Source organism: Somniosus microcephalus, chromosome 9 (genome assembly GCF_052327205.1).
Source record: "Somniosus microcephalus isolate GS21.2 chromosome 9, FLI_Smic_1.0, whole genome shotgun sequence".
Taxonomy (NCBI): Eukaryota; Metazoa; Chordata; class Chondrichthyes; order Squaliformes; family Somniosidae; genus Somniosus; species Somniosus microcephalus.
The window spans coordinates 205,195,893-205,217,738 of record NC_140995.1 but is presented as its reverse complement, the minus strand read 5'-3'; the positions used below and the strand labels follow the sequence as shown (position 1 = coordinate 205,217,738).

The 21,846-nt window shown below is 48.0% G+C and overlaps 1 protein-coding gene across 3 annotated transcripts in view; it reads left to right on the top strand.

The window, feature by feature from the left end:
• Positions 1 to 21,846, top strand: part of ak9 (adenylate kinase 9) — a 366,094-nt gene that overhangs the window by 174,170 nt on the left and 170,078 nt on the right. For all 3 annotated transcript variants that reach the window (XM_085997790.1, XM_085997792.1, XM_085997791.1), the window contains exons 19-20: positions 14,547 to 14,629; positions 15,455 to 15,661. In XM_085997790.1, coding sequence (XP_085853916.1) covers positions 14,547 to 14,629; positions 15,455 to 15,661 — 290 coding nt within the window. The remainder of the gene's footprint in view (positions 1 to 14,546; positions 14,630 to 15,454; positions 15,662 to 21,846) is intronic.

Here is a 21,846-nt window from a genome sequence, read left to right as displayed (position 1 = left end):
TCCTGTGTATTCGCAGGGCTTGTCCATAGGGGATGGCTTCTTTAACGTGGTTAGGGTGGAAGCTGGAGAAGTGGAGCATCGTGAGGTTGTCCATGGGCTTGCGGTAGAGTGAATACGCCAACATCTTCATGCAGAAGTTCAAGCAAGACTTCTTCGCTGCACAGGACATCCAACCAACGCTATACACCAGATACACTGACGACATTTTCTTCTTATGGACCCACGGCGAAGAATCACTGAAAAGACTACACGATAACATCAACAAGTTCCATCCCACCATCAAACTCACCATGGACTACTCCTCAGAATCGGTTTCATTCTTGGACACACAAATCTCCATCAAAGACGGACACCTCAGCACTTCACTCTACCGCAAGCCCACGGACAACCTCACGATGCTCCACTTCTCCAGCTTCCACCCTAACCACGTTAAAGAAGCCATCCCCTATGGACAAGCCCTGTGAATACACAGGATCTGCTCAGACGAGGAGGAACACGATGGACACCTACTGACGCTGAAAGACGCCCTCGTAAGAATGGGATATGACGCTCGACTCGTCGATCGACAGTTCCGACGGGCCACAGCGAAAAATCGCATAGACCTCCTCAGAAGACAAACACAGGACACAACCAACAGAGTACCCTTCGTCGTCCAGTACTTCCCCGGAGCAGAGACACTACGCCATGTTCTTCGCAGCCTTCAACATGTCATCGATGACGACGAACACCTCACTAAGGCCATCCCCACGCCTCCACTACTCGCCTTCAAACAGCCGCCTAACCTCAAACAGACCATCGTTCGCAGCAAATTACCCAGCTTTCAGGAGAACAGCGACCACGACACCACACAACCCTGCCATGGCAACCTCTGCAAGACATGCCAGATCATCAACACAGATACCATCATCACACGTGAGGACACCACCCACCAGGTACATGGTACATACTCATGTGACTCGGCCAACGTTGTCTACCTCATACGTTGCAGGAAAGGATGCCCCGGAGCATGGAACATCGGCGAAACCATGCAGACACTGCGACAACGGATGAACGGACACCGCACAACAATCGCCAGGCAGGAGTGTTCCCTCCCAGTCGGGGAACACTGCAGCAGTCAAGGACATTCAGCCTCCGATCTTTGGGTAAGCATTCTCCAAGGCGGCCTTCGAGACACACGACAACGCAAAATCGTCGAGCAGAAACTGATAGCCAAGTTCTGCACTCATGAGGACGGCCTCAACCGGGATCTTGGGTTCATGTCACGCTACATGTAACCCCACCTGACGTAGAGTCATCCAGACTCGAGTCGTCGTTGGCTTGTTCTCTCTACACAGATGCGGCCGGACCTGCTGTGATTTCCAGCAAAAAAATAGTTTTTTGTTTGTTTTTTGTTTTTCATACAGACCCCAGCATCTGCAACATTTGACCCCACCTCATTGTTCTTTGATGTAATGTTTTCCTGACTGACTTGTTTGGACACCATTCACACCTTTGATTGCTGTGATTATCTCTCTACCGAGGTGTGATAAAGGGCAGTTAGAAAGATTACCTGTAATCATCTGGCAGTATTCTCTGACTATATATGCTGTGCTTATATGCAACTCTTCACTTTACCTGACGAAGGAGCAGCGCTCTGAAAGCTTGTGATTTCAAATAAAGCTGTTGGACTATAACCTGGTGTTGTGTGACTTCTTACATTTGTCCACCCCAGTCCAACACCGGCATCTCCACACCAAGGAAAACAGACTCAGCCTATCCAGTCTTTCCGCATAGCTAAGATTCTCTACTCCCGTCAACATCTTTGTAAATCTCCTCTGTACCCTCTCTAGTGCAATCACATCTTTCCTGTAATGTGGTGACCAGAACTGCACGCAGTACTCTAACTGAGGTCTAACTAGTGTTTTATACAGTTGAAGCATAACCCCCCCTGCTCTTGTATTCTATGCCATGGCTAATAAAGGCAAGCATTCCGTATGCCTTCTTAACCACCTTATCTACTTGGACTGCTACCTTCAGGGATCTGTGGACATGCACTCCAAGGTCCCTTTGTTCCTCTACACTACTCAGTCAAGAAAACAGAGAGTAGGGATAAATGGGTCATTTTCAGATTGGCAGGCTGTAATGAGTGGGGTGCCGCAAGGATCAGTGCTTGGGCCTCAGCTATTTACAATCTATATTAATGACTTAGATGAAAGGACCAAGTGCAATGTATTCAAGTTTGCTGACCATTCAAAGTTAGTTGGAAAAGTAAGATGTAAGGAGGACGTAAAGAGCCTGAAAAAGGATATAGACAGGTTAAGTGAGTGGGCAATAAGGTGGCAGATGGAGTATAATGTGGGGAAATGTGAGGTTATTCACATTGGTAGGAAGAATAGAAAAACAGAATTTTTTTTAAATGGTGAGAAACTATTAAATGTTAGTGTTCAGAGAGATTTAGATGTCCTAGTACTAGAAACACAGAGTTACATGCAGGTACTGCAAGCAATTAGGAAGCCAAGTGGTATGTTGGCCTTTATTGCTAGAGGGCTGGAGTACAAGAGTAAGGAAGCCTTGCTACAATTGTACAGGGCTCTAGTGAGGCCACACCTGGAGTACTGGGCACAGTTTTGGTCTCCTTATTTAAGGAAGGATATACTTGCCTTACAGGCAGTGCAACGAAGGTTCACTAGATTGATTCCTGGGATGAGAGGGTTGTCCTATGAGGAAAGATTGAGTAGATTGGGCCTAAACTCTCTGGAGTTTAGAAGAATGAGAGGTGATCTCATTGAAACATATAAGATTCTGAGGGGGATTGACAGGATAAATGCTGAGAGATTGTTTCCCCTGGCTGAAGAATTTAGAACTGGGGGGCATAGTCTCAGGATAAAGGACCAGCTTATTAAGACTGAGATGAGGAGGAATTTCTTCACTCATAGGGTTGTGAATCTTTGAAATTGTCTGCCCCGAAGTGCTGTGGATACTCAGTCGTTGAGTGTATTCAAGGCTGAGATAGATAGATTATTGGACTCCAGAGGAATCGAGGGATATGGGGATAGGTCAGGAAAGTGGAGTTGAGGTCGAAGATCAGCCATGTTCTTCTTGAATGTCGGAGCAGCCTCAAGGGGTCATATGGCCTATTCATGCTCCTAATTCTTGTGTTTTATGTTCTTATGAATGTTACTTGCCACTTATCTGCCCAAGCCTGGATGTTGTACAGATCTTGCTGCATGTGGGCATGGACTGTTTCATTATCTGAGGAATTGCGAATGGAACTGAACACTGTGCAGTCATCAGTGATCATCCCCACTTCTGACCTATATGATGGAGGGAAAGTCATTGTTAAAGCATCTGAAGATAATTGGGACTAGGATACTGCCTTGAGGAAGTCTTACAGCGACGTCCTGGGGCTGAGATTATTAGCCTACAAACAACCACAACCATCTTCCTTTGTGCTAGGTATGACTCTAGCCAGCGGAGATTTTTTCCCCTGATACCCATTGACTTTAGTTTTACTAGGGCTTCTTGGTGCCATGCTTAGTCAAATACTGCCTTAATGTCAAGTACAGTCACTCTTACCTCAACTCTGGAATACAGCTCTTATGTCCATGTTTGGACCAAGGGGGTAATTGAGGTCTGGAGCCAAGTGGTGCTTCAGCACTACAGCCAGGATGTTGCTGGTGCCCATATCCTTTGTTGTATGGAGGAGTACTGAGTCATCAGCTGAGGGAGGGCAGTAGGTGGTAATCCGCAGAAGGTTTCCTATAAACGTGTTTGACCTGAAGCCAGGAGACTTCATGGGGTCCGGAGTCAATGTTGAGGACTCCCAGGGCCACACTCTCTTGACTGTACACCACTGTGCCGCCACCCCTGGTAGATCTGTCCTGCCGGTGGGACAGGACATAGCTAGGGATGGTGATGGAGGAGTCTGGGACATTGGCAGGAAGGTATGATTCTGTTAGTATGACTGTCAGGCTGTTGCATGTCTAGTGGGACAGCTCCCCTAATTTTGGCACAAGTCCCCAGATGTTAGTGAGGAAGACTTTGCAGGGTCGATTGAGCTGCATGTGCCATTGTCATGTCCGAAGCCAGTGCCTAGGTTGATGCTGGGTGGTTCGTCCAGTTTTATTCTTATTGTTATTTTTCGTAGTGGTTTGGTTTATATAAGTGGTGGGGGCGGTGGGAGAGTGAAAAGACAAAAGGCAGGAAATGTTTTGAAAGAAGAGAAGGATGTAGCAAGGCAGAATAGTTTTGACGGAGAATTGCAGAGGACGGGGCATAGGGCTGAATTTAAAAAAAATTAGTTTATGGGATGTGGGCGTTACTGGCAAGGCCAGCATTTATTGCCCATCCCTAATTGCCTCGAGAAGGTGGTGGTGAGCCGCCGCCTTGAACCGCTGCAGTCTGTGTGGCGAAGGTACTCCCACAGTGCTGTTAGGGAGGGAGTTCCAGGATTTTGACCCAGCGACGATGAAGGATCGTTGATATACTTCTAAGTCAGGATGGTGTGTGACTTGGAGGGGAACTTGGAGGTGGTGGTGTTCCCATGTGCCTGCTGCCCTTGTCCTTCTAGTTGGAAGAGGTCGCGGGTTTGGGAGGTGCTGCCGAAGAAGCCTTAGCAAGTTGCTGCAGTGCATCTTGTAGATGGTACACAGTGCAGCCACGGTACGCCGGTGGTGGAGGGAGTGAATGTTTAAGGTGGTGGATGGGGCTGAATTTTTACTTTGAAAAGTGTGTGCGGGTTTGCGAGCGGGTGGGCAGTTAAAAGCGCTGAAATTAACTCGGGTGTTTTAGTCAGCGCCTGAGAGGCCCCCTCGGAGAGACGGGTAACCTAATTAAAGCAATTTAGAGATCGTCAAGAGGCTATTAACAGCCTTTTTTACCCGATGTTGCAGCTTTTACTGGCTGTCCTCGGGATTCTCGGGTTTGCTGAATCTCACCAGTAAAAGTAAGACGAAAGCACAGCGGCAATTGTGGGAGCTGAACAAATGACATTAAAAAATAAATCACAAATACTGACACCTCACACCTGGTTCCTTGCCTAAGGGAAAGGCTCTTGCTGACACCACTTTTGCTGAGAGTTTACTTTCAGGAGTTTACAGATGATTTCTACAACTTTGGAAGTCATTCTCACTACATTGGAGGTCATTCTTACTACACTGGATGATTGTGCCTCTGATCTCCACTTTACCTGGCATCTATCAGATTAACATGGTGCCGCTTATGCTGTTTCACCTTGGACCTTAGATATGGACCAAGATGACCACCGGCAGGAGCAGCAGCAGCCTTCGCAGCAGCAGCCTTCGCAGCAGCAGCAGCCTTCTCCTCACCAGCTGCTTCACAGGGGAGAGGGGATGAGCACGGGTGCACCTTGCAGGAGGCGCTACCCCCAACACCGGGTATATAGGCAGAGAATCAGCTTCCTGGACATGACTGAACACCAGTGCCTCAGGAGACTCAGGCTATCGCATCAGTTCTTGTAGCCTGCTGGAAAAAGACCTGCTGCCAAGGCCTGGTGGACATGCGTTACCAGTGGATGTCAAATTCATAACCACCCTCAACTTCTTCGCCTCAGGCTCCTTCCAGGGATCTGCAGCAGATATTTGCAGGATCTCGCAGTCGGCCACCCACAAATGCATCACCCAGGTGACCGATGCCATGTTTGACAAGGCAGGCACTTATGTACATTTTGCCACTGATGAAGCCAGTCAGACTGAGTGGGTGCAAAGCTTTGCAGCTCTGGCTGGCTTCCCACAAGTGCAGGGCATCATGGACTGCACACATGTGGCCATAAAGGCATGCCCACATCACCCAGGAGTGTTTGTGAACCGTAAGGGCTTCCACCATTAATGTGCAGTTCGTCTGCAAGCATAAAAAGATCATCATACATGTGTGTGCCATATTCCCAGGGAGCTGTCATGATTCATTCATCCTGCACCAGTCCATCCTCCCTCAGCTCTTCTGACCAGACTTAACGGCTGGCTGCTTGTAGACGAGGGGTATCCACTGAAGATGTGGCAGATGACACCTTGAGGAGGCCAAGCAATGAGGCTAACGAGCGCTACAATCAAAGCCAAATTACGACGAGATGTGTAATAGAGCAAGCAATCGGGATGCTGAAGATGCGCTTCAGATGCCTGAACAGATCTGGAGGAGCCTTTCAATACACACCAGCCAAGGTCTCCAGAATAATTGTGGTATGCTGCGCTCTGCACAACAGAATGCAGCAGTGAGATTGGAGCTGCAGGAGGAGCAAGGCGCAGAGCCTCTTCAGAGGAGGAGGAGAATGAAGAGAACGAGGAACCTGAAGTGGACATGGCAACAGCACATTGCAGCCGAGATGGCCTCATAATGACACGATTTAGTTAGGTTGCACCAGTGTACCCATTTGGCACCCAGATGCTGAACCAACTCCCTGCCCCCCCCCTCCCCCACCAACCAACACAAAGCAGTCCTAAAATGACCAAATCATTCCTGTCACATACACCCATTACTCAAGGTTAAGTAATGTCTTAACATTCACTCCAACTGACAAGGCTATTTTCCAGGCAGTAGGCAAAAATGAACAAGATGGGAAAGTGGTGCAAGGAATTAATTTTATGTGGCTCAAAATGTAAACAGAAAATGTAAACAGAAACTTAACAATGTAACATTTTGTAACATGCATATGCATCTAGAATAGTTTAATCTTCCTCTTCCTATAACTCCTATGCTATGCAACCCCTATGAGTTTAGCAGAAGTAGAGGCAGCCTGCTCACTTCCCTGCTCTGCTTAGATACTTTTGGCAGCGTCCTCTGGGTTTTGTAGCCCGTGAGGCCCCGCAAAAGACTCCTCCTGCACCTGTGCTGGGGCAGACTCAGCCATCGGGACATGAGGCAGCATGTGGGGCTCTGACTGGGTGGAAGGTGGGGAAACCAGGGAGAAGTGGGAGTGCTTGGAGCAGAGACCCCACTTCCATGTCCCCTCTCACCATCCTCCCTCTCATGGCCCACCCACACTTACCTGCTAGCAAGAAGCTGGAGAGCTTGTTGCACATCAGTGGGGCGATTAATGGCCAAGTCTAGGTTTCTATTCATCCTAGATAAGGTTACATCCAGAGTCTGCAAGCCGTTGGTCACAGCAAGCATGCACTCATTTGAATGCCGCTTTTGATGCTCCATGCAGGTAGCCATCCTTTCCATGGACGAACACTTCATTGTCAAGGCCTGCGACATCATGCCAGTCATGCTGGAGATGGACTCCTCCATTCTCCCTACACCAAGCACATCGCGGCTGGAAAACCTCCTGGAGTCTGCCGCATTTTCTGTTGCTCCTCAAGAATCATCCGCTTTGTCGATGGCCTCCGAGGTTCAGCATCTTCGTCCAGCTGGGCTCTGCTTGGAGCATCCTGCGCCCTCCAACAAGGACTCTCCACTGCTGTCCCTGTCTCCGCCATATGCTCCTGTGCACATGTGATGTGTGAGACATCAGGTGACAACACTACTTTCTGACTTAGTGGACCCACCGACGTGTGTGTATCTGCGCTGGTGCTTGGTGTGCATGGGTCATGTGACATTGCACCCTCAGAGAGCGCGACCTCCTCTGAGGAGTCGTCTTCCTTCTCTGGCTGGACAGTGGTGGGGGGGCGGGGGACGCTTGATGGGCCTGTGGTAGAGTAAAGACATGAATTAGGACTGTTATGATAATGTTTTAAGTTACCATTATGCTCATGATCATATTTCACTGGATGCTGACATTAAGTCAACATGAGTGACTGTTGTATGCTATGTGGCTGTGTGATATTTAATTCTGTCACCAAGTAGCTTGGAGTTCCCCCTCTCTCCATCTCTGACCACCAGCAGCTCTGCAACTTGGCTCAGTTCCAGCGCTGCCTCCTCTGCTGAAGTGAGCGGTGTCATCACTGGAGGGCCACCACTGGATCGCTGCCTCTCTCGGGTGTTCTGTGCTCTCTTCTCCTTCAAGTAGGGAAACAAGAGACCTTTGAGTGAGAGTCATGGAATGAGTGGAAGGGATGGATGAGCAACACCTGTTGAGAGTAACTATGAGGGAAAGGTGTAACATTGCATTAAGATGAGGGTGAGTGTCAGTGGTGGATAGTCAGATGGGGATGTGAGTAATTGCGTAGACAATGAGGGATGGGTGCACCTGCAAAGTAGGTTGGTGCGAGTAGTGTTGTGCAGCAGTAGGCTTTAGAAGGCAGCGTGAGGGGGCTGAGGTGACACGCAAATCAAGATGTAGGGCAATGTGGTACTGAATTCACCTTTCCTGACCTCGAGTTCATTAAAGCGTTTTCTACACTGTATCCAGGTCCTGCCAACAACACTCCTGCTGCTCACTTCTTCAGCAATCTCCAGAAATGTGTTCTTTGTCTGGCCAGCTGGCCTGTTCCTCCCATCAGCAGGGAACAGGATGTCCCTGCAAGCCCTGACTCCTTGGAGCAAGATTTCCAAGGAGGCATCACTAAATCTTGGGGTAGCTTTATGTCTTTTGAGCCTGCATATTTCAGTTTAGAGCTTTATCAACTTTTCCCAACACAACCAACTCACTATTCCCACTCCAACACTATCTTCCACCTCCACCAGCCTTCAAGTGACATCTGTGCATTGCTGCTTTAAATAGCTCATCTGAAGTCGAGTCACCATCGCACCCACTCCAGTTAATTGGTCGGGAAACCTGGAAGTCTGATTCAATTACAATGGCTTTGTTAAAAAGCCACTGCAAAATGCGCCTCTCCAACTTACAGGTTCCGACGTGATCCATGGCACCCTCCTCCCCCGCTGCCATCGCGACTCGAAGGTAAAAATTCAGCTCATAGGCCGGAATTTTCTGTACCTAGGCAGGTCGGGTGTAGGCAGTCGCGACTCCGTTCCTCATTTCGTTCCGCTCCTGAAATCGACTTTCCATTAATGGCGCCTATTAAGGCAGCCCTGCGCGTTACCCGCCCCTATAAAATAGTGCAGGTCGAATAATGTCATCGATGATGCGTTTTCAGCTGGGATATTTAAAGGAGTCATGGCCAAATTGCATTTGAAGGTTCATCTAGGATTGTGCAGGCACTGTACTGCAGCATTGGAATGTTCCAAACACTTGCAAACATGACTGCGCAGAGGCAGAGGGCTGCACCCAGTTCTCAGATAACTCCCTCCATATGCTTGTGGAGGGAATGAGAGCACGCAGGGAGGTCCTCTTCCCTTTGGATAGGTGGAGAAGACTCCCCAACAGACCAATGGAGCCTGGTTGGAGATTGCAGAGGACTTCAACAGCTGGATGTTGTCAGGAGGACCTGGGTGCAGTGCCAGAAACGCTTCAATGATATCATTAGATTAGGAAAGTGCAAAGCCACACTCGACTTCATCCTGCTGTGCCTCTCATCACATTCCCAATCACTCTGCCTTCCCAAGCCTGCTCCTCACACCAACAAACCTTGCACGTCCACCCATCCTTCTCTATCTACATTATCACAACCCCATATGACTAACCAGCCCTCACACTAGCCCTCACCCTAATGCAATCATACCAACTAACACACAAGAAGGCCATTTGACATTGGCACCCCACTCCATCATAGTCACCCTCTAACGATATTACCCATCCATTCCTTTCACTCATTCCATCACTCTCACTCAAACTTCTCTTCTTTCCCTCCTTGCAGGAGAAGAGAGCCCACAATAAGAAGAAGAGGGAGAAAACCGGAGGTGGCCCTCCATCATTGGCCACCTTAACTGCAGCAGAGGAGATCGCCCTGGAAGTCTCTGGAGTTGCAGAGCAGCTGGAGCTGGGAGACAGTGAGAGGGGGACATCTCATCAATCTGGCGACAGAATTACATCTTATACAGCCACATGGCATACAGCAGTCACTCATATGGGGACTGATGTCAGCAGCCAGTGAATGTTCATCAAGTGCATAATGGTATCATTACCCATTCTTGATATGACATTTCTGAATCATCTCTTTACTTTCCCACATGTCCATCAAGAGCACCCCCCACTAGCCAGGAGGAAGAGGAAGACGGCTTCTCAGATGAGCCTCCAGCCTCTGAGAGCGCACCGTCAGCAGACATAAGCGCACCCAGCACCAGCGCAGATACGCACACATCAGTGGGTCCCACCCGAGATAGATTAGTGTTGTCATCTGGTGGGCCACAAGTCACAAATGAGCAAGAGGAGATAGTGGAGACAGGGACAGCAGTGGAGATTCCTCGCCAGAAGGTGCAGGATGCTCCCAGTTCTGCTCAGCTGCATGCAAACGCTGAGCCTCAGGGGCCATTCAGAAAGAGGGCGATCCTGGAGGTGCAGCAAGAAGTGCAGGAAGCTTTGATAGGTTTTGCGACTGCGATGTCTGCAAATGGGCACAGAATGGAAGAGTCCATCTCCAACATGAGCACCACCATGTTGCAGGCGATGATGATTGTATGCTCTTCCATGGAAAGGATGACCACCTGCATGGAGCAGCTAACGCACCACTCACAGGAGCACATGGAATCTATGGAGAATAGATGGCTACCTATGGAGAATAGATGGCTATCTATGGAGACTTGGGTCCTCATGGCCCCACTGCTGTGCAGCAAGGTGCGCTCCACCTCCTTGTTAGCAGGGAAATGCAGGTGACCCATGAGAGCGATGGTGCAAGGGACATAGAAGTGGGGGCAACTCTCAAAGCGCTCACACTTATCCCCTGTTGCCTCCCCCTCAGTTACAGACCCACATGCCTCCTGGATTGCAATGGTCGAGTCTGTCCCTGCACAGTTGCAGGAGGAGCAGACTTTGGCGGGGCCATCACAGGCTCCAAATGACCCAGAGAACGTCTGCCAAAAGTGTCTATGAAGTCGCAGCAGGGAAGTGAGCAGGCTGCCTCTACCTCTGCTAAAGCCACAGGAAGCACCTCGTAGAAGCACGCGTAAGAGAAAGATGGCACACAAGTAGATGCACTTGGGTGTTTTAATAGCTGTTTGTGTGAAGTTTCCGTTAATTTGTATCTGTGACATCAGATTATTATTTTCACTACTTTCTGGTCATGGCCAATTCTGTCTGCAACTTTGGAAGTGACTTAGTGAGTTGGAGTGAATGGTGAGACATAGGGCTCGATTTTCATTGAGCTGTAGAGTCGGGCTTGGAGGCGTGCGGGGGGTTAAAATTGCAAAAGCTGGCCTCAGTGCCTATAATTTCCAGGGCGGCCTCCTCCCAGGGGGTCAGGTGGGCTATTGAGGCTGTCCCTCCTCCTGTCCTGGCTCGCTCTCTTTTGTTGTGAGCTCTCTTTTCCTGCAATGAGGGAGACAAGTGGAGGTTGAGTGAGAATGAAGGAGTGAGTGTAGAGATTGCATAGCATAGATACTTAGAAGGAGACAAAGATGGAGTGAGGTTGCAAGACCAAGGGCCCTCCCTGTGTGTTGTCAGTTGTGTTCAAAGCATCAGAGTGATAGGGAGTGTGAAGGCTACATGGTGGAATAGTTATGTGAATGTGAGCATAGAGAGAGAGGGAATGGGTAAGTGTGCATGGATGTCAGTGTCAAGTGGGATGTGGAGGAAGAGATTGCTAAAGCTGAGTGCTGGTGAGGAAAGGCAATGGGGATCAGATTGAGGGTGATGGGAAATTCATAGTCACTTTTCCAGTGCGCTGAAGGTCATGAAATCTTTTCCTGCATTGTATCCAGGTTCTGCGGGTGACTCCCAAGGGGTTGACCTCCTCAGCCACCTGCATCCACACTGCCTTAGTCTTGAGTGGGAGGCCTCTTCCTCCCTGATGAAGGGAAGAGCACCTCCCTGTTGGCCCTAGCCCCATCGACTAATGCCTGCAGTGCCACCTCGTCAAAGCGAGGAGCTGCTCTTGCCCTCCCGCTTGTCATTTTTCCTGCAGCTCCCTCACACTGCACAGTCAAGAAACTTGGCAGTCTGCAGAAGAAGCAAGGCTTGCTGTGGACCTTAAATGCAGCAGCAATGATGATGTCATCAGAGGGGACTTTCAGTCATGAAAAACCCATTTGCAAAGGCTTCCCACACGCTGGAATCAATTGGCCACTTAAGTTAAAATTGCATCAATCTCCCACATCCATTTAGATTCGTGTGGGAAACACGAAATTCGGATAACACGACACCATCCTGCACCTGAGTTAAAACCCCCCCCATAATGTTACCTCCAGCAATGGTGGTCAGTGTGAAACAAATGACCTGGTCATTGTAGGGATGCTTTATGGTGTTGGGAGCCTGGCGCAGCATATGGCAGCCATATGGGTGTAATACCTGAAGTTAAGTAAATCTGGCCATGATGAGGCCATCCCTGGCCTCCCGGGCAGCAGTGTGTTCGGGTGCTGGTGGGTGCAGGTTTCTCCTGCTCTTCCTCATCTTCCAGCTGATGCTCCTCCTCCTCCTCCTCCTCCTCCCCCTCTGAAGAGGCTGTGTGCTCAGAGCCTTGCTCCTCATGCAGCGCTAATACTCGCTGCTGCCCTATGTTGTGCAGGGCGCAGCAGATCATGACGATTCTGGAGACCCTGGTTGATGTGTACTGAAGGATCCTCCAGATCTGTCAAGGCATCTGAAGCGCATTTTCAGCATGCCTATTGTCTGCTCTATGACACATCTGGTGGAAATGTGGCTTTCATTATCTCTCCTTGGTCTCAGTACTTGGCCTCCTCAAGGGTGTCTTCAGTGGATGGCCCTTGTCTCCAAGCAGCCAGCCAGAAAGTCTGTTTGGAGGAGTGAAGAGCTGAGCGAGGGTGGACTGGCGCTGGACGAAAGAGTCATGGCATCTGCCAGGGAATTTGGTGCACACATGCATGATGATCTTCCTGTGGTTGGAGACGAGCTGCACATTGAGGACATGGAAGCCCTTGCAGTTCACAAAGACTCCTGGGTGATGATGGGGTGCCCTGATGGCCACGTGTGCTGTCGATGACACCCTGCACCCCTGGGAAGCCAGCCAGAGTGGCAAAGCCAAACGCCCGCTCAGTAACACTGGCTTCATCAGTGGCAAAGTTGATATAATTGGCTGACCTGTGTGATGCATCTGTGGGCTGACTGCGAGATGCCGCAAATGTCTGCCGCAGATCCCTGGAAGGAGCCTGAGGCAAAAAAGTTGAGGGCGCTGGTGACTTTGATGGCCACTGGTAAGGCATGTCCACCCGCTCCTCTGGGCTGCAGGTCTTGCTCCAACGCGATAGCCTGAGCCTGCTTTGACACAGCTGCTCAATCATGTTGAAGAAGCTCATCCTCTGCCTTTATACCCTGTGTTGGGGGTATTGCCTCTGGTACGGTGCAGCCCTGCGCTGATGCCCTCTGTCCTGTGCAGCATCAGGTTGGTGAGGAGAAGGTTGGTGGTGTTGTTGGTGCTGCTGGTGTGCCTGGTGCTGCTGGTGTTGGGGCTCATCATGGTCCGATCCTGAGGACCAAGGTGAGACAGTATAAACAGCTCCCATGCTGATGGAATAGATGGCAGGTCATGTATAGAGCTGGCAGGTCAAGTATAGAGCTGGCAGGTCAAGTATAGAGCTGGTAGAACCTATCACACCATTGACAGATTGCTTCTATCAATGAAGTGACAGTGGACCCCGACTTTGCTGCAAAGACTTGCAACCTCTAAAAAGCTAAATCTGTGCTGACGATGCAATCAGCAACAGCATCTGCCTTAGCAAATTAACCAGGTGTGAGGTGGGAATATTTATTGTACTTTCCATGCTGTGCACTAATGAGCTGGATCAATGGTCACTGAACTTCCGCCTCAGGTTCACAGACGTAGTTCCCGAGCTGTGTGATTCCCATGGTCATCCAGTGAAATTGGAAAGATAGGGTTAAAAAGACGCTTAAGGGTCCAACAAGTACCTAATAATCATCTAAATTAGCTTGGCCGCCTCTGCCGTTCTGTTCGCTGGCAAATACGCTCAAGGGAAAGGCGCGTGGCGGTGGAATAACAGTGGGCTCCTGACCCACTCCAAGTTATTTCAACTTTCACTCCGACCCGCCTCTAATTCCCGCCCGCACGAATGCCAGAAAATTCTGGCCAAAGTGTCCAAATGGTCAGCTTCTGATGGTAAAACTGAGGGGGTAGAAAATGTGCAGTAATTCAACAACAACAACAGCATGCATTTATATAGCTCCTTTAACATAGCAAAACATCCCAAGGTGCTTATCTAGAGTCTTATCAATAAAATTCGATACCGAGCCACAGAAGAAGATCAGGACAGATTATCTAAATTTTGGTGAAAGAGGTAGGTTTTAAGGAGCATCTTAAAGGAGAAGAGAGAGGTGGAAAGGTTTAGGGAAGGAATTCCAGAGCTTAGGGTCAAGGCCCCTGAAAGCACGGCCACCAACGGTGGAGAAATTAAAATCGGGGATGCGCAAGATGCCAGAATTGGAGGAGCACAGAGATCTCGAAGGCTTGTAGGGCTGGAGAAGGCTACAGAGATAGGGACGGGCAAAGCCATGGAGGTATTTGAGAAAAAGGATGAGAATTTTAAAATTCAAACTCAGATACTATAATATGACACAAGGGAATGAATTTTAATAAAATTGTTAAATGTTTTCTGAGAATTGTACAGGAGTCAAAGCAGACAGTTGTTATGATGTACTGTTTCCATAGACAAGCCAGGTTAGAAGCAGTAAGACAAACAGAAGCAGAAGATCAACAGACAGAATCAATGGAGATGAAAGAGGAAAATGAAGGTATGTTTCTTTAGTAAAAGAAATTCCACAATAATATAAATTTGTACTAATTTTATACATTTTATACATAATTTGTGCAGTTGATCCTAGTGATATCCCAAAGTCAAAAAGCATAAACTTTGACTTACAGTTTACTATTATTTGAAAGTTGCTCAATTCAATATAGCTAGCAATTTTTGGTACTAAATTCCCACTTTGCTGTGCTTTTAACATTGTGTGATTCAAAATTATCAGATAAATTTTTTTAGTGTAAAAAATGACTTTGCATTATCAGGAGTTGACTAATTTGCTGAAAAGCTATAGGACTGAGTGGAACTGTTAAGTAAAGACTACAAGCTTCCTCAAACAAAAGGAAGAAAACTCTATAGGAGCAAGTCAACTGTTGATCACTCTCATGCACCTAATATGTGGCCTCAACAGTATGATGGACCCTTAGGAGTAGACTGTTCAGCTACACACTCAATGGCAGTGTATTGAATATTGAAACCAAAGAAGAAAAAGGCAAGAAAATATAAATTAAAAAAGGAAGTCTTAAGACAGAAAATTTAAGTAAAATTAACTTACCTCTTTTATAAAATTTTAGCTTTCTGAAATATGTAGAATATTAACTAGAATTTTATAGACGGCACTACCTATTGGAATTTACCTCTGTTTTAAAAAAACATTTACACTATACAAATTAGTATCTTATGTTATCAACTTGTATTACTTCCCATTAACTGTAGTTTGATGTCAATATATTGGTTGATTTACAAACATACAAAAATGACGTGCAGGAAAAAACCATCACGCCTGCCCCACAATAACTCAACTGTTGCATTTCAGCTACAGCTGATGAAGAAATGAAGGACCCTACCCAATCTACATCAGAAGTACAGATATCTGAAGCACAGCCCTCAGCAGAGACAGATCAAGCTGAGTCTGAGCAACAACCTACAACAGAAAATGCACCTGATTCAGAACTTACACCTGAACTAGAACCTGCAACTGAACCAGATTCTGAACTGGGATTGGAACCTGAACCAGAACCAGGTCAGTCCAGTCATTGACAACATTTCCAAAATAAAACTTTAAAAAAAAATTATCAAAATCTGAAAATGAAATAATATATAAGTGCCACATTTGTGAAACAGTTCAGGGCCTAGAAATTCGGGTACCCCTGTTCTCTGTTCATGAAACCCCTTTGGAATTGACCCTTTCGTTTATAATGGCCCAGAAATTCGGGTCGGGGGCTTCCCGCGGGTGCAAGCCCCCGACCTGCACTTACCTTGCGCGCCGGCAGTTGAGCTCTAGGGCCCCGTGGAATTCCGCTCCGGGGCCTGGCCCAGCTGCCGGCGCGCAGTGCTTGCGTGTCCCAGGGGCGTAGTTAGTACGATGCGTCCCCTGGGATCACGTGAGCCATGGGCAGCCAATCGGAGGAGGGAAAAGCCCATTCATAAGATTGACAGGAAGACCTGTGAAAACTTATGAATACTATGGGCCCCAAAATAGCAGTAAACCTTCAAATAATTTTTTTTTTTAAATCACACTTTTTAAATAAACTATAAATTACATTAAATAACTATTTTAAACAATAATTTAAATTTTTGAAAAAAATAATTTTATAAAAAAACGGGGCTAAAAATAAACTTACCTTGCTTTAAAGTATTTAAAAATAATAAACCTGTGGAAAAAATGTTTTAATTTTAATTAATTGACCACTTACCTTGTAAAAAGCAGGCCTTACGCCGGCTTTTTAAATGTGTAAATCCTGCCGGCTTAAGCTCGCGTGAAAACCTGCAAAAAAAAACCTAAGTTCAAAGTGCGCGCGCACGCGCAGCCTCCCCTGCGCGCCCGTTCGACCTCTGAACCCCTTCGTTCAGAGAATCGGAAGTGCCGGTTTCCCGCGCATGCACAGTGCATGCAGGAAACTGGCATTTCCATTCGGCCTACGACTCACCCGTGGAGAGCCGAATTTCTGGGCCAATGCCTCTCCTCATTCTTCCTACCAAAATGTATCACTTCGCACTTTACAGCGTTAAATTTCATCTGCCATGTGTCTGCCCATTCCACCAGCCTGTCTATGTCCTCTTGAAGTCTATCACTATCCACCTCACTGTTCACTATACTTCCAAGTTTAAGTCATTAATATATATCAAGAAAAGCAGTGGTCCTCCAGTCTGATAAACAACTGTTCACCACTACTCTGTTTCCTGTCATTTAGCCAATTTCATATCCATGCTGCCACTGTCCCTTATATTCCATGGGCTTCAACTTTGCTGGCAAGCCTATTATGTGGCACTTTATCAAATGCCTTTTAGAAGTCCATATAGACCACGTCAACCGCGTTGCCCTCATCAACCCTCTCTGTTACCTCATCAAAAAACTCGATGAATTTTTGTTTCTGTTGGAAAAAAGTGATTTTAACATTCATTTTTTGTGAAAAGTTAATTAAAAATCTTTAAATTCTTTCAAGTCTTGTTGCAGCTTTGACAGAAGAAGTTGCTTCAAATTTATTTCCCTCTTCAACGCTGTCATTAAACCCTCTCTTACCTCATCAAAAAACTCAATTAAGTTAGTCAAACACAATTTGCCTTTAACAAATCCGTGTTGGCTTTCCTTAATTAATCTACACTTGTCCAAATGACTCTTAATTTTGTCCCGGATTATCGTTTCTAAAGGCTTCACCACTACCGAGTTAAAATGACTGGCCTGTAGTTGCTTGGTTTATCCTTGCACCCTTTTTTTGAACAAGGGTGTAACATTTGCAATTCTCCACTCCTCTGGCACCACCCCTGTATCCAAGGAGGTTTGGAAGATTATGGCCAGTACCTCCGCAATTTCCACCTTTACTTCCCTCAGCATCCTAGGATGCATCCCATTCGGTGTGGACTTATCTACTTTAAGTACAGCCAGCCAGATCCCATCCAGTATCTCAATTACCTCCTCTTTCACCATGACTTTGGCAGCATTTTCTTCCTTGGTGAAGACAGATGCAAAGTACTCATTTAGTAGCTCAGCCATGTCCTCTGCCTCCATGTGTAGGTCTCCATTTTGGTCCCTAATCGCCTCCACCCCTCCTCTTACTACCTGTTTACTATCTATTCTTATACTCTCTCTTTGCCCCTCATTTCCTTTTTCACTGCCCCTCTGAAGTTTCTATATTCATCCTGGTTCTCACTTGCATTCTCAATCTGACATCTGTCATACATGCCCTTTTTCTGCTTCAGATTTCCCTCTATCACTTTAGTTATCCAGGGAGTTCTGGCTTTGGTTGCCCTACCATTCCTCCCTTGTGGGAATGTACCTCGACTGTAGCTGAACCATCTCCTCTTTAAAGGCAGCCCATTGTTCGATTACAGTTTTGCCTGTTAATCTTTGATTCCAATTTACCCGGGCTGGATCTGGCCTATATGTGACTCCAGATCCACAACAATGTGGTTGACTCTTAACCACCCTCTGAAATGGCCTAGCAAGCCACTCAGTTGCAACAAACCGCTACAAGAAACAATAATAATAAGAATAAAACCGGATGGGCCACCTGGCATCGACCTCGGCACCAGCTACGGACATGGCAACAGCACACCCAGCCCAATCGACCCTGCAAAGTCCTCATCACCAACATCTGGCAACTTGTGCCAAAATTGGGAGAGCTGTCCCACAGACTAGTCAAGCAACAGCCTGACAGTCATACTCAAAGAATCATATCTTTCAGCCAATGTCCCAAACTCCTCCATCACCATCCCTGGGTATGTCCTGTCCCACCAGCAGGACTTACCGACCAGGGGTGGCGGCACAGTGGTATACAGTCGGGAAGGAGTGGCCCTGGGAGTCCTCAATGTTCAACACCACTTGGAAGAAGCACTGAGAGTAGCAAGGGCACAGAATGTACTCTGGGTGGGGGACTTCAATGTCCATCACCAAGTGTGGCTCGTTAGCACCACTACTGACCGAGCTGGCCGAATCCTCAAGGACGAAGGACGAAGTCTCATCTTCACACTGAGAACACCCTCCATCGTGTTGTGTGGCACTACCACCGTGCTAAATGGGATAGATTCAGAACAGATCTAGCAGCTCAAAACTGGGCATCCATGAGGTGCTGTGGGCCATCAGCAGCAGCAGAATTGTATTCCACCACAATCTGTAACCTCATGGCCCGGCATATCCCTCACTCTGCCATTACCATCAAGCCAGGGGACCAACCCTGGTTCAATAAGAAGTGTAGAAGAGCATGTCCGGAGCAGCACCAGGCGTACCTAAAAAAATAAAATGAGGTGCCAACCCGGGGAAGCTGCAAAACAGGACTACGTGCATGCTAAAAAGCGGAAGCAGCATGCTATAGACAGGGCTAAACGATCCCACAATCAATGGATCAGGTCAAAGCTCTGCAGTCCTGCCACATCCAGTTGTGAATGGTGGTGGACCAGTAAACAACTAATGGGAGGAGGCGGCTCCATCAATATCCCCATCCTCAATGATGGTGGAGCCCAGCACGTGACTGTAAAAGTAAAAGCTGAAGCGTTTGCAACCATCTTCAGCCAGAAGTGCCGAGTGGATGATCCATGTCGGCCTCCTCCTGAGGTCCCCACCAACACAGAAGCCAGTCTTCAGCCAATTCGATTCACTCCACGTGATATCAAGAAACAGCTGAGCACACTGGATACAGCAAAGGTTATGGGCCCCAACAACATCCCGGCTGTTGTGCTGAAGACTTGTGCTCCAGAACTAGCCGCGCCTCTAGCCAAGCTGTTCTAGAACTGCTACAACACTGGCATCTGTCCGACGATGTAGAAACTGCCCAGGTATGTCCTGTCAACAAAAAGCAGGACAAATCCAATCCGGCCAATCCCCATCAGTCTACTCTCAATCATCAACAAAGTGATGGAAGGTGTCGTCAACAGTGCTATCAAGCGACACTTACTCACCAATAACCTGCTCACTGATGCCCAGTTTGGGTTCCGTCAGGACCACTCGGCTCCAGACCTCATTACAGCCTTGGTCCAAACATGGAGGTGAGGTGAGAGTGACTGCCCTTGACAGCAAGGCAGCATTTGACCGAGTGTGGCATCAATGAGCCCTAGTAAAACTGAAGTCAATGGGAATCTGGGGGAAAACTCTCCACTAGCTGGAGTCATACCTAGCACAAAGGAAGATGGTTGTGGTGGTTGGAAGTCAATCATCTCAGCCCCAGGACATTGCTGCAGAAGTTCCTCAGGGCAGTGTCCTAGGTCCAACCATCTTCAGCTGCTTCATCAATGACCTTTCCTCCAACATAAGGTCAGAAATGGGGATGTTCACTGATGACTGCACAGTATTCAGTGCCATTTGCAACTCCTCAGATAATGAAGCCGTCTATGCCAGCATGCAACAAGACCTGGACGACATTCAGGCTTGGGCTGATAAGCAACAGGTAACATTCGTGCCACACAAGTGCCAGGCAATGACTCTCCAACAAGCGACAGTCTAACTACCGCCCCTTGACATTCAACGACATTATCATCACCGAATCCCCCACCATCAACATCCAGCAATGCCCCCTTCCTCGCTGGGCCAGAAACATACTGACCAAGAAAGTTCTCCTGAACATAGTTCAGAAATTCTTCCCCTTCTCTGCCCTTTACACTATTACTATCACAGTCTGTGTTAGGATAGTTGAGGTCCCCCATTATCACTACTCTATAGTTCTTGTACCTCTCTGTAATTTCCCTGCAAATTTGCTCCTCTATATCCTTCCCACTAGTTGGCGGCCTATAGAATACACCTAGTAGTGTAATGGCACCTCTATTATTTCTCAACTCTACCTAAGTAGATTCTGTCCTTGACCCCTCCAGGACATCCTCTCTCTCCAGCTCTGTAATATTCTTAATCAATACTGCCACCCCACCTCCTTTCTTTCCTTCCCTTCCCTATCTTTCCTGAACACCTTGTATCCAGGAATATTTAGTACCCAATCCTGCCTATTATGTGGCACTTTATCAAACGTCACTTGATTTCACACTCCCAGCCAGCAGCTCAAATACTGACACTCCATGTACTTTAGAGGATAGGTTAGACACGGGATCTGCACGTGGTGAGACACCGGGCATGAGTGGCCTGCAGCCAGGGCAGGGGGAAAGGATAGCTCGGGTGCCAGTTCCTTGGAGGGTGAGGTCGCACACGAGTTCTGCTGCACAGGACTCAAATGAGACCTCGATTGGGCGGCCTACAGAAGAATGCTGATAGGTATGCACAATGAAATGCTTGGTGCATTGGGAGGCCTGCCAGAAAGCCTGAATGCAGTGTCAAAGAGCATGGCGGAGTCCTGCTCCAGCCTTGCACAGGAATTTGGGCAGAGCTCAGAGCCCATCTTTTCCTGCGTGGAAGGGCTGAGCAGATACATTAACGCACTTGTGGACCCAACCATCATGGCGCGCCTAATGGCCGAAGTCTCGGCTTCCATTGCAGCACAAGCACAAGCCACCCAACGTCTGAGTGCTGCAATGGAAGCCCAGACTGAAATCATGAAAGCACAGACTCCTGCCATTGTGGCTGCTTTTACCAGTGTTGAAAGGGGCTTTCAGGATGTCACAGCAGTCCAGCAGTCTGCACTCCAGCAGATTGCGGAGGAGCTGCCCTTGGGGAGTGGCCATGGTTCTGTGGAGGTGAACCTTCTGTCCTCACTCAGGATGACTGCATTTGACCAGTGCCACTCCACCGTTGCCATTGATGTTGTCTGTCAGCCAGCCAGCCTAGACTGCTGCTGCTGCCCGTGCCGAGGTGGTGCAGTCTGAAGCCGGGCCTGCTAGGCCTAGAGCTCCTCGAGGTTGCCTGCAAGGCCATGTGCAGTCTCCCCCACTGAAAGTGAGCAGCCTTCCAGTAGCCATGCTGCAGCCATAGGGGTAGCACTGAGTAGGAGCACTAGGATAGGTAAAGGCACACGCAAGATCGTCACTGAGGGAATGCACAAGGGTGATTAGTTACATTTTTGATGTAATATTGGATGGATATATGGATAAAGTTTGATCTGGAATGTTTGCTTTGTGGTGACTTTTATTTCAGCATTTTGGCCAAGATGGTCCGTAACAGAGGGAAGGTAAGGTGTGGGATTAATGTTGAACGAGGAATTGGGGTTGCGTTCAATCAGACCTCGGGAGTGATTCGATCCCGGATATTCTGGCCAGAAAGGGGCTGTATGGGTTGCCTCTTTCCTTCTGCTTCCTCCTCCTTCTCCCCCTCCTCTTGCTCCTGAGCTGGTGGCT